Source organism: Struthio camelus, chromosome 21 (assembly GCF_040807025.1).
Source record: "Struthio camelus isolate bStrCam1 chromosome 21, bStrCam1.hap1, whole genome shotgun sequence".
NCBI lineage: Eukaryota > Metazoa > Chordata > Aves > Struthioniformes > Struthionidae > Struthio > Struthio camelus.
The window spans coordinates 945,156-961,144 of record NC_090962.1 but is presented as its reverse complement, the minus strand read 5'-3'; the positions used below and the strand labels follow the sequence as shown (position 1 = coordinate 961,144).

General features: G+C 51.9%; 1 protein-coding gene across 16 annotated transcripts in view; it reads right to left on the bottom strand.

The window, feature by feature from the left end:
* Window positions 1-162: 162 nt before the first annotated feature.
* CHD5 (chromodomain helicase DNA binding protein 5) overlaps window positions 163-15,989 on the bottom strand; it is a 48,225-nt gene continuing 32,398 nt past the window's right edge. For 5 of the 16 annotated variants that reach the window (XM_068915666.1, XM_068915673.1, XM_068915669.1 and 2 more), the window contains 17 exons: window positions 14,661-14,835; window positions 14,023-14,115; window positions 13,299-13,387; window positions 12,944-13,077; window positions 12,178-12,322; window positions 11,538-11,582; window positions 10,283-10,442; window positions 10,044-10,120; window positions 9,412-9,541; window positions 8,755-8,844; window positions 8,197-8,337; window positions 7,817-7,925; window positions 7,436-7,568; window positions 6,660-6,855; window positions 5,608-5,771; window positions 5,083-5,197; window positions 163-2,553 (listed from right to left, as the gene is read on the bottom strand). In XM_068915666.1, the coding sequence (XP_068771767.1) occupies window positions 2,435-2,553; window positions 5,083-5,197; window positions 5,608-5,771; window positions 6,660-6,855; window positions 7,436-7,568; window positions 7,817-7,925; window positions 8,197-8,337; window positions 8,755-8,844; window positions 9,412-9,541; window positions 10,044-10,120; window positions 10,283-10,442; window positions 11,538-11,582; window positions 12,178-12,322; window positions 12,944-13,077; window positions 13,299-13,387; window positions 14,023-14,115; window positions 14,661-14,835 (2,115 nt within the window). In that variant the 3' untranslated portion in view covers window positions 163-2,434. Of the gene's footprint in view, window positions 2,554-2,772; window positions 3,007-4,910; window positions 4,962-5,082; window positions 5,198-5,607; window positions 5,772-6,659; window positions 6,856-7,435; window positions 7,569-7,816; window positions 7,926-8,196; window positions 8,338-8,754; window positions 8,845-9,411; window positions 9,542-10,043; window positions 10,121-10,282; window positions 10,443-11,537; window positions 11,583-12,177; window positions 12,323-12,943; window positions 13,078-13,298; window positions 13,388-14,022; window positions 14,116-14,660; window positions 14,836-15,989 lie in introns of all 16 variants that reach the window. The other 11 variants (XM_068915671.1, XM_068915676.1, XM_068915672.1 and 8 more) reach the window with 9 other exon arrangements.

The following is a 15,989-nucleotide window of genomic DNA, read 5'->3' as shown; positions in this document are numbered from 1 at the left end:
AGGACTTTGGGGAGGTGTTTGAAAAAAGCAGTAAGGTAACTCGGAAAGCTTTTCCCCAATGTAAAGGGAAGGAAGGGATGAAGTCCTGCCCTTGCCTACCACGTTCCTCTCTGGGGAAGATAGCGTCGCAGTCACAAGAAAAATAACAGCACTGTCGTTGAATCCTTTTTAAAGGATTTATTAAAACACAGAAAACATAAACCAAAACACACAGAGTACAAAGTAAACGTGATTGTGTTGGTTACAGGTGCCATAAGCCTTCCTTCAAAAAGTCATCGCAGTGCAGCATCACAAAATAACCTCGGCAACACGAAGGCAAAGTCGCTGCCGTTTCCCCCACTCTGGCCCCGGAGCGTCTCCTGCCCTCGTCCATCTCCTGCCCAAGCTTAAAACCTTTCTGGACCGTTTGGCTCACTTTTTTCTGCAGAGGAAAGCCCAGCTGGCCGCGAAGAGACCAGAGCAGCACCCTGGTGCCTCTTGCCCGACCAGAGCCCGGCACAGCCCATCGCGGTTCGGGGCCCAGACTGCCCCGGAAACTTTCAGGGCAGGCAGCCAGAAAGCTCTTCATCTCACACAGGCATTTTCGATGACACAGAGACCAGCAGCGATCACAAGAGTTTAGGGGAAAAGACTGGCACTTGAGGGCAAGGGGACAAGAGGCATCGGACACAACCCGTCGTCCTCTCACCAGAAACGGAGCAAGCTGCTGGAGGAAATCCCGCTGCCTGGGAAGGGGCAGGGTGGGGGCTGCGGGCAGCGAGCCCGCTGGTGCTCTCCCAATGCTGGCAAGAGCCCGTCCCTGGCCTCTCCGCCTTGCTGCGGCATGCTTTAACTGGTCCTTACAGGGCTGGGCTTGTGCCCACATTCGGGCAAAGAAGTGACGATGCTCCACGTGTGACCCTGCTCCTCCAGCTCACCTCGTTTTACACCAACTTTTCCCCCAGCACTGGTGTGAGAGAGACAAACCACAAGACCAGAAATGTTGCCAGGACTTGAGCTTTTGGGGAAGTGGTCAGTTCTGCACCCAGAAGAAAAACTGCACCTCTTTCCCAGAAGGGGTAAAGTACCACCACCGAGCACACGGTCCGTACAACTCAAATCAAACAGCACTCTGATCTCCTGTGCTATCCTGCTGTTCGCACCCTCATCCCCGCAGGGATGCAGGAAAATGAGTCGCAGGCATCTCGGGCAAAGCCAGCCCAGTTCATCATATGCTCGGGTAACCTAGACGCATCTCCGCATCAGCACCCCAGGCTGAGACCAAAGGCAAAACGCAGCCAGGAAGCACCGCAGCACCTAGCACGCTGCCACAACCAGCCCGGCCCTCAGCAGAGGTTGCAGGGGCTTCTGTTACGCCCCTTCCTAGCTCTAGTTTTCACTTTTCCTCCTGTGTCTCATCCCTCTCATTGGCAACTGAAACATGGCCCAGGAGTCCCTGCTTGACTGCTGAGCCAGAGCCAGGGTGCGGGAGCTTCTCGCCCTGTTGTGCCCATCCACTCCCCTTCCAGCACTGAGGGGTCTCAGAGAGGCCAGGGAGCCCAGCCCGATGCCGCGCGGCCACAGCATCGCCCAGGCGCTCCCCACGCAGGGCTCCCGGCCCTGGAGCACACTGACGGCAGGCTGGAAGCAGCAGGGAAATCCAGGGCAAAGCTAGGGCTTAGCAGCTCTCCTGGTGGGCGTTTGGCCAGAGACCAGAGCGGCAAATGAGACTGCACCGCAGCGAGCAACACTGTGAGTGCCCACGGCTTCCAGCACTCGGCAAGAACTGGGGCAGAAGAGCTACTCCCCTGCTCTGCCAGAGCCGGGTACCACGCGTGTCCTCAGATCCTCTCAGCGAGCCAAAGCTGAGCGAAGGCCAGGACGTGCAGGGAAAACACTGCTTGAATCCGCTCCTTGCCTGCCCACCAGCTCCTCGTGAGCTGCTCAGCCCTGGGGGCGGGGGAATGGGACGACGCGGCAGCCGTGCTCCTCGCCACTGCACAGGGAGGGCTGGCAGCGCAGCTACCGCCTCTCTGCGTTCACTGGGGACACTGGGCAGCCACGCGCTGCCAGCGGGGCTGACAGCGTGCATGCATTTGCTCGAACACAAAATATACATAAAAATAGAACTTACACAGAACAGAATTAAGCTTGGCTCCTAACGGTCACCTGCAAGTAACTGGACTAGAAACAGAGCTCTCAACAGGTCTCCCTTTAAATCTGACACAGGTCAATAAAAACAGACATAAATACTGATACTCTATATCCCTTCTTAATCCATCCCACGTTTTCCAGACAAACTCTTCAAGTCTTCAATAAGAAAGTGCAAAAAATGTACAAGGAAATGAAATCCCCTTCAAAGTAGTTCTTGCGATGGTTAGGGGTCGTTTTGTTTGAAGCACACTTTAAACACGAGCAGGACGGCCCGGGAGCGCCGGCACGCCAGCAGCGGGAGCTAGTCTTCGATGCAGATAACGTCGCCGTGCCTCCCCTTCCGTTCCACGGCAGCGCCGTCTTTCAGCGACTCTGCTACTTTCTGATCCGGAGGGCGGGAGAGAGGCCCGCTGGAGGCTGCTGCAAGGACAGAAATGGAAGCGTTAGAGTCAGCCAGGCTACGTTCCCCTCCCCATCTCATTTGCTACCATGAAACAACGTATGAGGTGAAAGCACTGACCTCAGTGAGGCACAGAAAGCTGGGTCAGCTGTCCAACCTAAAGTCAACACTCCTCAAAGCAAAGAGGCCATTCCCACTCTCCTCCCCTTACCCGATGACTACATGCGTGCGCGACTCACTTCAGTCTGCAGAGAGGTGCCTCCCTTCCCCTCCACCGCAAGATCAGTGCCCCAGCTACGCAGGCAGATGCTTCAGGCCCCGGGGCTTTCGTGGCTAGGACGCCCGGAGAAGCCCGGCTGCTTGGGGCCATGGATTCCTGGCCTCAGCAGCAACGGGGGCTGAACCACTGCAGACGGGAACAGGGCCCCATGGAGGGAAAGGGGCAGTCAGAGAAACGAGGCCGTTTGCACCAGCTGGAAAGCAAACAGGGTTGAGACAGACTGGCGCGGGCAGGCTCTGGAACGGTCACACGAAACGTGGGCTGTGTCCAGGGAGGCCGAAAGGCAGCACGGGAAACGAGAGCCCTGCTCCTCTCTGAAGAGCGCCCAGGAGTCGAGCACTTGCTCCTCGGACCGCTACAGGCTTCCAGAGCGGCAGAACAGCTTTAGAGAGAGCCCGAGGGCCAGGAGGAGCTGGGCGGCTGCTCTAGAGATCAGAGCGCATCACAGCTCCTGTACTGCCCCGTCTGGCTCCAGCCAGCCCCGCACCTAGCCCAGCAGGGGCAAGCAGCCGATGCTTAGAGAAAGATGAGGAGAAACAGGATCCTCTTCCTTCCTCTGGTCCCTTCTGAGCTGTCCGTAACTGCTGTGGTTGCTTCTTGAGCCAGACAATCGTGTTTGATGAACACTTAAAAAACTGGGAGTTATCCTCTGCTATGACCTGCGGGTTCCTACAGCTACTTAACAGGACAGCACCACTTCCCCGTCTGGCCCTTAAGAGCCTTTTCCATATCCTGGTTATTTAAGAATATAAATGGTGACACTGGGCCAGAACAGAGGCCCGTCTCAGGCAGCACCAGTTGGCACCATGTGCAAAGAGCCAACTGTGCTGAGGACCGGGATCCAAGGTGTCTTCTAGGAGCACCGCCAAAGTAAGAGCAAGGAGGAAAGTTCTTTAGTGACTAGTGTATTCCTGGATGCACAAGAAGCTAAAAGGAGGAACAAATAGGAGGAAAAGGAGAAAACTTTGGCTAGGCCTTCTCCCCATAACACGTTGTTTGCATTTGGAAGTCACATCAAGCGTATGTGCTCTATTCAAGCCCTGGAAATGCAGGCGAGGGCATCCCAGAAGTGATCGACCTCTCCAAGTCTGACCATACACTAGGCTCGGCATAAACTCCGCCTCTTTTTGGGTTTTTCTAGAATTTGATGAGGATGATCCAGAGCAAATTACATAGAGGCAGATATCAACTATTTCCACACAAGCAAGTTTTCAAAGCAATATGACACACCAGTCCTGGCACTTCCTTTCCTCAGGGAGGAATCAGAGGCTTACTTAGAGGATGTGGCATGGAAATTATTCTAGGCATAGAAAATAAGATATGAAAACTGCAAAAACAAACACAAACGAATCTGGTACACTTGGGAGCTAACTGCTAACTGCACTTAACGTCATGCACATTAACAGAACAACCCACATGCGAAGGACAGGACACAGAAGACAGAAACCCCTCGATGGGTGGGTATGAGGCAAGTAACTCCACTAAAATGACACCTGACAATGACATCCATGCCCATCCAGCCTCTGTCTGCACCCTCTATCTCGCCTCTAGGCATGCGGAATTTAATATTAGAGTGCTAAAGACGGGCGCATCAAGACGCCTCTAGCAACAGCAAGCACACTCACAAGGCTCCATGCCCACAGGGGCTCGGAGATGCTCTGCGCTTCGCTTTGTAAATGATGCATGTGGGAAGGCTGCCCTGCTCTTGCACTGCTAGCTCCAAGAACTCCACTGAAACCCTGGCACAAGGGCATTGGACACTGCCACACAATGCAGTGAGACAAGTGCTCAGGACCCTACAAAGGGCCAAAACAGACAACACACCCCAAGAGCTGACTGCCCCATGCCTTGCTGCCAGGGCACGACACTTCAAACCTGCTGCTGCAGACATGTGGCTAGGAGGGCCATTTTATGGTCCTTGAGATGCAGCAAACTACCACCACCGTTCAAGGAGGTAACAAAAATGACACTTTGGGCATGATGAATGTATTTATTCATTCCATCTTGTCACTTGGCTGAACTGTAATCACGTTGCTACAAGTCCCCTGACAAATGAAACAATGCAATGTTGGCAAAGAGTAATAAGCATAGCCTTACCTCAGGTGGAAATGAGAACTGCAGAAGAAAATCTTGGAAACGGCTAAATATCTATTGATAAGAGAGAAAACATCTTGCTTGCCCATTGTCTTTTGGCTTTGCTTGTGGCCCACTGAAATTTGCCACTTGAATTTCTCTGCCAGAGAGTTATCTGCTAGAAATCTCAACCTACCAGTCACATATGGTCCCAGAGGCATCTGACTATAGTTGACAATCCCACCTGGTCCAGGACCTCGGAAATTCGGCCCAAAGTTGTTGTTGTAGATCTGGGAGGAACCAAAGGAGCCCTGAAGAAATGAGAGAAAAGCTGCTGTCCTGGAGCGCAGACGGCAGCCCAATTCTGCCCGCGTGCTGGCCAAACCCCAAGCTTCCTGCCTCCTCTCCCCTCCTTCACCAGGCCAAATTCCCACCATATCTGTTCACTGGCTGCAGGACTGGATGCGCTCAAAGGGCGTTAGGAACAGCTGGAGAATTTGGGACAATGCATGCACAAGTCAGAGCTGGGAAAGGCCAGCCTCTGCACCCCTCACCCATTGCTCCCCAGCACCATCTTCTGCTACCCTACTGCAAGACCCTTGCAAGAGGTGCTCCCGGCAGACGGGCTCTGCTAGCAAGAGCCAGCCACCACCTGCGCAACGTGTAAGCTGCCGCCAGCGGTGCGTGCTGTGCGGGCCGTGGCGCTCCCGGCCCCTCTGACCTGCTGGACGGCAGGGTCGCCCCCGCGGGTGGTGAGGCGGCTGAGAATGCTCCGCTCAGACATCTGCAGCCGGGCAGCCACAGGCGGTATCCTGGACAGCATGGATGGCAGGCGCGTCACGTCAGCCTTCATGTCACTCAGCAGCTCCTCTAGCTGGTTCAGCACTGCAACGCACACGGAGCCACGCTGAGCTGGCAGGGACGCACCGAGCCCACGGGCAGGTGGCAGAGAAACCTCCCGTGGCAGGAGTGAGCTGAGCTCACCTGCCACAGGCAGAGGTGGAAGCACCTGCAGCCCCGGGGAGGACGTGAATCTCAGGGAGCAGGCAGCAGAACACTCCAGCAACCACAAACTGTGTTTGCAAAGAGAGCTGCGTAGCCGGTGGCTCCGGGGCAGGCTGGCTGGGAGCTGCTGCTGGCACAGATGCTTGCAACTCCACCACTGGGCACTGGCTAGCTGAAGGACGGGGTTCCCACCAGGGCTGTGCCTCATAAATCCCCTCCTCATCACATCTCCAGTGCTTCCTTCCTCCCAGGCTCCCCAGGATCTACCTGGGGCAGGGCATCCTCCTGAGCCCACCTGCACAGCCCGGGCAAGCAGCGCATCTCCCCACAGAAACCAACACCTGCGTAACTCACGCTTTCGGCCAAAAGGAGAGTCACTGAAACATTTTGTTATTCTCAAGCAGTTCCACCTGCACGGTCCTGTTGCTCACTGGCCCAAAACACACACTGAGGCTAGCCCGGAGCTGTGCAGTGCCGTTAACTCCGGGCCTCAGTCCCAAACGCCAGGTTATGCCATTTCGTCTTTTGTGCGTGCGTTTGTCGGCAAGCTCAGTAGGAGAAAGGAGAGGTAAAGCGATTTCCTACCTCCTGTGGCACCTTATAACATGTCACAATCTCCTCAGTAAAATCCATTCTAGGATATACGCCAAACGAATGAAATGGCACTAACTAGGTCTCTCTGCGCTCATCTTACATCCCCTCAGAAAGCTCAGACCTCTTATGGCTTTCTGCTAAGAGCTTTGCAGCAGACCCTTCTGCGGGACACACCTTTGTGCAAGACAGCGTTCGCAGGCTTGTTCCCAGCAAGGGATTCTTTGGAGAGATGCTGGTGGCTTTCGGCAAGGCACTCCACTTCAGCCAGACGGGCGTTCAATGCCATGGCCGGGTGACTGGGGTCTTGAGTCATGTTGAGGTAGGCAGCCCTTCGCAGCTGCTCCTCTATCACCAGGGCCTGCTCCAGCAACTGAGAGAACAAGGATTCAGGACCAGCCCCTGCACCAGCGTAAACCAGTACTGCTCTGAAGGCTCTGACTGCCCCTGCTGCCCTGTCCTGCCTGCCTGACCCTCAGCAGCTCCTGGGGGAACAGACCGTTTTCTCATGCCAAAGGCAAGCCCATTCCAATGCTGAGCATCCTAGCAAGGGACCTTCTACCTGCAAGGCTGCAGCAGTTCATTCTGGCAGCACTTCCACGCTCTGTAAGTGTCAGGAGGGGGAACAGCATTCACAGCCTAGCTCACTCCTAGACACCAGCCCAGAGCTACCTACTCCGATAAGCCCTGATAACCGGCCTGGCCCTGTGCACCTCACTGCAGAGCCTGCGAGCTCTTCCTCTCCTCCAGCTGTGCTCCCCTCAGGCAGGGCCAAGCGCCTAGTGCTATGGGTACAGGCGTAGGAGCCTACTCTCCTCCAGCGACCACGGAAACGATACAGCTCCTTCCTCCTCTTGTACCAGGAGGCAACAGCGGACTCTATCCTCGCCTCGGGGCACTGCTCTAGTCTCCACCACCACTACAGATTCACCAGTCCGGGACCTGCAACTCACCTTGAACCGCCGGGCAAGGAACTTGTTCTTCATCTCAAGGTAGTTCCCCTTGTGTATCTCTGACTTGAACGGCTCATTCAGAATCACATAGCGCGGGTCATTCTGGATGTCCTGCCAGCGGGCATAGCCGTGACTGGGAGCAGAGCGTTAAGGGAAGAACTGGCCAGCTAACAGCATTTCTGTCATCTTTCAGTGACACGGCATCTCCAGCCCCCCTTTCCTGCTATAGCACTGTCACCTTACCCATCGCACCGGCTGCTACGCTTCTGCCTTGCGGCACAGCCTCACAGCTTTCTCACTGCTCCACGGAGGCCTCCCTCGCCAGGCAGCCTCCCCGCAACCCGATGCTTGGAGGGAATCTCCCACAAACTTAAACGATACGTGACAATTCCTGCTAGCAGCCAGTAGTCATGTCTCCGGTGCCAGATATCATAGATCTTGCCAGAGGAGATGGCCGCTCTTTCCTCGTTCTGCCACAGCGTGTGCAGCTCTGCAGAAGCAGAACAGAGACAGCCTGGTCAGCCAGCAGAGCTGTTGGGGACATCATAGGAGCACATCGGGCAGGATTAGCCATGAGATTTCCCAGGCAGCCATTGGCACAGTGCGAAAACGAGACATTTTGCTGCGAGGCTGCAGAGGGATCAAGCTAAAGTACTATCAGGTTTGCAACCTCTTTAAATGATTGTGCTGATTCTTGCAAAAGTTCAGTTTTCATGCATAAGCTCTGCAGGAGTAACCAAAGCATTTTGTCTTCCTGTTACCTGTAAAGCCACCATCAGCAATGTTGAACATGAATCTAAAGCTTGCATTCCTCTCATCCTTCTTTCCTTCCTCCTCTTCCTCTTTTTCACCATTTTGTTGAGTCTCATTGTGCTCCTTCTCTTCCACCTTGGCATCCTCTGCTTGGCAAACATAAGAAATTATGCCGGTCTAATCTTACTTTGCCAAAAAGACTGAACGGTGTCATCATTGCCCTGTTAACTACAGGAGGAACTCCCCGCTAAAGTCACCTCAAAAAGCCACCAGCCCACTTCGTGTTTACCAGGAGCTGACCATCTGCTCCTGCCAGCAGGTCCTATTGTTTTCGTCACAAGTATGGGCACTGCCCACTGTAACGGAGTTCTTTTTCCTGCTCATGGCTTCTAAACATCACCATTAAATACTACAAGTGCTGACAGGTGTCCTCACCACAGCCCTGCAGGCACATATTTCCTCTCCTCCCCCCACCATCACGTACCTGCCTTCCTTTAGAGGCAGCCTGCCCAGTGCCCATCAGAGCACTTCACACCCTTCTCTAAGCAGGTCTCCTTGCACCTTACCTGGTTTGACTTCTTTGTCCTCTCCTTTACCTGGACTGCTGCTCAGCTCTGACTTTTCCAAAGGCTTCTCTTTTTCTTGACTGGCCTCATCTGCAGAATAGAATAAGACTGTGAAGAAAGCTTAACAGGCAAAACACTGTTCTGGGAATAACAACTTACATGTCTGGATTGATCTCCCCTTCCTCCTTTAGTCTGAAGTGATTACATTGCATGGACATTGAAGCTGTTTGAAAACTTCAGACAGAATACTCTTCCACATTTTATCAAGAAAAAAAATATTTAGTTTTTCCCTGTTCCTTGAGATATTTCAAGGAACATACTACTATCAACAGAAAGTGTCCCACAAAACGAGCATTTCCCGTAATTTACTTTGTTTTGACTTGCATGTTATACTAAAATAATTCTTCAATGCTACAGCATGCGTTTATAGCCACGCTGTTTAGATAACGACAAAATATTATCAATCTGAAAGTCCAGAGGCTAGGGCTTTTCAGAAATTTCTTTCTATAGGGCATTCTGACATTTAGGTGCAGAATTCCTGCAAGGATAAATCAGTGTCACTAGTACATTTCACAGCCCTTACAGAAGTCCCGCCAGCTGCTCACAGTTGAGCCTGCACTTGGGGGTCGCATTCACGTGAGCTGCACACAGACTCACCTTTCACCAGAGGCTCAGGAGAAGGCTCAGCCTGTCCACTCTCTTCTTGTTTCTCTTCTTTCACTTTCTCTTTGTTTTCAGAGCCTTCTTGATGTTCTTCTCTTTCCACCTTCTCAGCACTCGCAAGCACCTTAATTTGCAGGGACCATACCAGATTAGCCCAGTACTCAATGGCACCTCATTTGTTCCCAAGAAATGCTGCGATGTTTCCCAAGAAACCATTTCCACATCTCTGCAGAAGCTGCTGGTCAGTGGTGCAGGCTTAGGTTCATGACCAAACTTCTCACCACAGTACTTCCACAATCTTTTGCACGTGTAGGGGGTGCAGTCTAGCTAGCCCCAACGATAAAAGACTACAGAAACTCATGGGAGCACAGGGCTGGGAGGTTCACAAGGACTACTGCTGCCGATCTCAGCATTTTGCAGATCTCAGCTGCTGCATGACTCCCTGAGCAGTGACACTGTGAAACGTCTTTAATTCATTACTTCAAGAGGGGGAGAGGCTGGAACCCAGGAAAGGAGAGAGCACATGCACACTTTGCCCTGTTTTGCCCCTTTCTCAGGGAGCTCTGAGTGTCTAAGCAAGCCACAGGAAGGCCTCCTAGAGGAGACGCTGAAAGAGGCCACCCTACCTGGCTGTCAGACACCTTGGACTTCTGCTCTACTTGGTCTTTTTCCTCCTGGAAGCCCAGTTGCGTTTCTATTTTATCTGTAACAACAGCAAAGCAAGGAAGGTATCGGCAGGTGCCCCAGAGGGCCATCTGCACAGTGCTAGGTGTAGGCAGATACCTGCAAGACCTTTTGATGCCTTGGCCCATCTCCCTTTCTTTATTAAGCCAAGACTAAAGCTACAATCAACTGGCACATTTACCTGAGAGGGCAACAGGCCCTGTGTGCATATGTGCCGGGCTGGCTGGGACAGGGGTGTTAGGATCTGAAGAAACAATCTCACTGCACTTCTTGCTCTCTGAGCCTTCAAGAATCAGATCTGGGGTGCTGTACTTTCCGTTGACATGCTCAAACTCCTGGACCTGGGGCAGATGTACATCGACAAGTCAAACACAGAGCAGATGACAGCACAGTAAGGTAACAGCAAAGCCAGTCCGCTCTCTCTGGGCTTTTCGGTGCCTGTCACCCTGTGGCGGCACATTTTACTAACCAGCAGTAAGCAGCGTCCACGCTAGTGTGGACTGTCTATATCCTGCTGCTCTGCAGATTTCTGGATGCTAAGCCCCTCAGCCACACTATATTGCAAGAAAGTCCCTCTTTGCCCAAGGCAGCAGACATGAGGCTTATGTAGGAAATTCCCCATGCTCCGACAGGCCTGCTACTCCTGTGTTTGCTTTGCAGACACAAGGAAGAAATAGCAAGTTAGACTATGTATGTGGCTCTGTGGCAGGAATGTGACAGAACGACAACATGCGAATGACCATGCCAGTGCTTACAGGAAGCCGCTGCACACATGCAGGGTGAACTGTAACTGACTGTCGGGAGTGCTCATGCAATTACTTTACAGCCCTGGCCTCCAAGTGCTTCATGCCTCCATATGAAAGCTCTTTGCTTCCATTCTGCTGCAACCCCAACAACATGGCCTTTCTGCTCTCTTCTTTTTCCACAGAAGATGATCTTTCCTGCCTGTCCCATTCCCTAGGCTGCAATTTCCCTCTTCCTAAGCAGCAGAGCAATACTCATTGCTCAAGATATAGCTTAAAGCAAGTGCTGTCACCTTCAACATTTCCCCTTCCACTTTTTCACACCAGCATCAATTCCACTGTCACCTACAGGTCTTCCTCAGAGTAAGCCTCTTACTCATTAGTACACATGTTACAATGTGGCGGACCCAATACTGATGAAAAAAGAATCTTGACAATGGATTTGGCAAGTACTCCATCACTTGCAATCTGTGAAAGTCCAATTCAGCAAGATCCTTAAGTACGCATCTCATTTCAAACACCTGACTAACTGCTGGCATCAGTGGGGCTCAGCACATGCCTTGGATTAGCCACATGATTTACTAACTGAATTCAGTCCTAAATCAAGACCGGATGTCTCTCTAAAAGACATGCTCTAGTTCAACGACAAGATGCTGGGCACAATGCAAGACTTGGCAAGTGAAAGTCTCTGGCCTGTACGGTACAGGAGGTCTGAGTAGGTGACCATAATAGTCCCATCTGAAATGAAAAAAAACTATAAATCTAAGAATTTTTGCAAGTTCACAGCATATGACTTTTTTCATGATTTTTCACCAAGTGTGCACTTTGACCTCCAACTGATCTAAATCACTGAAATACCACATGCAGGTCTGTGGCGTTCCCACTCAGTCTGGAGCAAATGATCTCCTTGAAGAGTCTTTTCCTGACAATTTGAGTCCAGTTCTGCAGGTTCTGCCTCTTCAGACTGCTTTAAAAGCAGATTCACTAAGCGGCAGGATCACCTCATCCACCCCGTCAGGGATACCTGATACTACTGATTCTGAAACTCATAGCTCTGCGGGGCTGAACATGTCTCCAATGGCATTGCTCCTTTTTGCCACTCAGACTATGACACGTCTGCTCATCCTAATGCACCTCCCAGGTAAAGAAGTGGCAGGATTTGAAAGGCAATTTGCATTATTATCACATATATGTTTATGACAAAAATGAATGGATAGAGTCTTGGAGACTCAGTAAGGGCATCCCCTGGCAAGGAGGCTTTGCACAGTTAATGACACTCATGAGTGTCCAAAACATACCTGAAATGGCACATTTAAAGTTTTTACTCACCCACCTTCTTCCTTACTAGTGACATAACTCCAATCCTAGTCAGCACGTGCTGGCGTGACAACCCTTCCCGGGGAACACCATCTGCAAAGGTTTCGGCACCATCTGCTCCAGGTTCACACAGGTGCCTCATGAACAGAGAGACGTAAGCCCTGCAGAAGGAAAGAGTTTAGTGTAGCATCCGTGGACTCCTTGGTGAGCAAAGCACCCATACGGCCTGCTCTCGCCATTGTGCAAGGGCAGAGTCTTATCATCATTCACAGGACAGAAGAAGCTGCCTATAGTGAACCATGTGCTCTGCTCTCTTTCTATTTATTTTCATACTATTGGTCCAATTCCTTGCTGGTGTAAGTGACAAACATCAATTGAATAACAGTAGCAAGCAAGATTGTGTTGTGTTAAGCTCCGCACATATGCAATAACATATAGCCTATCCTAAAGAGATTACAGTCCCAACAACGGACTTAACACACAGAAAACTCATTCAAATGAAACAAGTGAAGCCGCCGCAAAAAGAATCCATGGTGGGGGCTGTGCAGGCATTTGGGCTGGGTTACTGCATCCTACCTGGCTGGGTCAAAGCCACAGCCTTGGTCTGAGGCCTCCTGCCTCTCCCTTCTCCCGTGAAACACAACCAAGGAGATGGTGACATGGCAAAACTTATGTGAAAACAAAGCAGCAGGGTGACCAGAGTTTGTCCTGAATGCGCAAGGGGTCACAGATATCAAACAGAGCCTAGGACAGACTTGACTGTCTGCCTGGGATCCTCGTACCTGAACTCTTTCTCACTCTTCCCTCGCAGATCCCGGACCAGCCAGTGAGAATTGAATGCATCCTGGGGGGGCATGCCCCAGCGCATGATAGCATTCAGGAAAGCCTTGCGCTGACGGGCATTGAACCCAAGAACCTGCAGGGAGTAGAGGGTGTTGCCACGATCCCAACGCAGCCTCAGAAAACATATGACATCTCAGAGCCTCAGCTGTTACAGGTGTGCTGAACCAGGCCTAACGGGTCAGTGGCCCAGCGCAAATCAGCCCAGCCCACAAGCCCAAGGCAGTCCCAGCACAACTCCATTGGACATGCTCTGGTTGCCACTGGCTGTGCCCAGATCTAACCACCACCACTCACCTCAATATTCCCCCCAACTCTTGCCAGCAAAGGAGGGAGAGGCTTGTCTCGGTCACTCTTCAGCTGTCTCCGTGATTGTCTTCTACCACCTAGAGTCAAGCAATCTAAGCAGTGAAGGGGCCCAAGGATGCCCAAAGTGCTAATGCTGATGGCTCTGTGCCCCTCCACAGGTGCTGCAGAATCCCCCTGTCCCCTGCTGCCCCTCCTGTCATACCCTGCAGGAAAAGGCACTGACACCGTTGCTTTGTCTCCTGTGCTTCACATCACAGAGTGGAACGAAGCTTCCTACGCTCCCTCCCAATGGGAAACAGATCAACAAGAGACTGCTCTGGGCAGAGCATAGGGGTGCAGGGTCTTTTTGACCCATCACGTTGGCCTTCCCAAACCAGGGGCACTCTTCTGTGCTTACCAGGCAAGAGGATACCATGCCTGCCACTCTTGACAACCTGACCTTTCTACTGCAAGAACCAGACCAAGGTCCTGCAAAAGCCAGCAGAATAAAAGAGCATGTTGTTTTCCCTGCCTGGGATACTCCTCACCTGGCTGAGCAAATGTGAATGCCTCTCCCAAGAATGGAAGCCCAGAAGCAAGCCAGTCCCTCCAACCTCGGTGTTTCTACTGTATTTGAGTGCCAGCCACCTGAAACCGCAGGCTGCCACTGTGAAGGAAGGTGAGGGGGTCCTACAGAGGGAAATATTGGAGAGTATTAAATGCATTAACTCACTCTGACCTTCTGGTCTTTCTTCAAAGTCTTCATCCTCGTCCTCAGAGCCAATGGAGTACTCAGACTGGTTGTCGGACAGCTCATCCTGCCACTCTGCAGAGAGCAAGGGAGGTGAAGTTCAAGACAGTGCCAGGAATCTGCACGCGTGCCCAAGAAGTACATGCAGGACAGGCAAGAGGCTGCCCTCGGGGCAAACACACAGGTCATGCAGCGCTACTGGCATCGAGGGCAAGGCAGTAAGAGAAGAGGAAACAACAACCAGGAAATCACATGCTGAAGTGTTCCAAAACAAACATTCTCCTATGCAGAAAAAAATCACTTTTAAATATTTTGCCCACTGACATGTTTTTCCTCTAACCAATGCTATTGCCTGCAAAAATAGGCTTTACTGACCAAAAAACAAAACAAAATAAAAACTTTGAAAAATTGTATATCCTGGAAAATTTAGGCATCTGGGAAACACATTTCTGATCCACGAAGTCTAGCAAACCCTGGAGAGAAACATCAAACAAACCACATTACAGCCATGAAATTCAGCAGGGACTCTGTTTGTGTCTGGGTTTTTTGACAATCAAACCTGCAGGGCCTGCTGCCCAGCTGCGAGCCCCTCATTCAGGAGGGAGCGGCAGAAATCGTACCTTGGTCCTCTTGTGAGGCATCGTTGTAATTGACCTGCTTGCGAATTCTCTTCCCTTTCCCTAAGTTCCTGGCCAGATCTTCCTGCTGCTGCTCATAGTGGTGCCGCAGCAGCTTCTCCCAGTAGTCAGGGTCTACGTTCTCCTCCTGCTTGATGATCTCACGTTCTACCTCCTCCTGCAAGGCAAAAGACAAGACACTTGAGATCAGTCAGCCACAGACCTCCCCACATCACCCTGCTGCCTGTCCTTTCACTGCACTCCAAGGAAAAAGGGAGGCAGGGCACTGAGTCACTTGCTGGCAAGCAAGATCTTCAGACGTGCTTTGACCGCCAAGTGACTTGCTGGCTTCATCCCACACTACTTGTGCATACACACTCAAGATTTGGCCCCCGGGTTTTTGCCCAAACGTACTGACCTCAGGGCAATCGCACAGCCAGACATTTGTACCCAGAAATAGCTCCTATAAACACTGCCATCCCTCCTGCCCTGGAGGGCCTGTGCTCACATCTAGGAAAAAAAACCTCACAGATCTGCAGAGATTTCCCAGAATAGCAGCCTCCTATCAGCTTGAGAGACAGATGAAGGAAATAAGTCAGCTACTGGAAAAATAAGCTATAGCAGTACAGTACATAAGAAGCACCATGCCCATTCCTAGACTTCAGGGCAAACTGCCCTCAGAAGGACAGAAGGACTGCATGCTGGTGGGAATATCGCATCCTGCTGCTGTGGGAATAACTAGGAGAGAGACGTCGCAAGGAAGACGCCCAAATCCACACAGTACCTATCGAAGTGGACGTTTCACGCGTCTTCAGGTTCCCATGAGACCTAGCCCACCAGCAGCTGGAAATCCTTAGTGCATCCATCCTCGTAACAGCCCACTCTGGTTTCCTCCTCTTTGTGAGGGCAACTGAGGCCCAGGGAAACCACAGCCCCACAGAGAGTCTGTGACAGGGCAAAGCTGTACTCGGCCCTCTCACACTCAAAGCTGATGCTTTGAGCATGGCTGTGAGGCAGACATGAATTTGGACAAACTGCCTGGCCAGGCACCTTTCTCCACAGGCACCAGACAGAGGTCTGATTTGACGAGGTCCTGTGTCAACAGATACAGAGCATAGCTTGCACTGCTGATTGCACAGGACTAAGACAACTTGGCTTCCTCTGCCTACAGCCAGAGCAGATCCCCATCAGCCCTGGGATCCCTGGGTCTTGAACAATCTAACACAATCCTGCCGGTTGCACTGTCACTGCTACCATTGACACAGAGCAGGGAGGAGTCCTGCCTCGCACAGAAACACTGGCAAAAACAAGAAACAAAGAGGAAAAAATGCA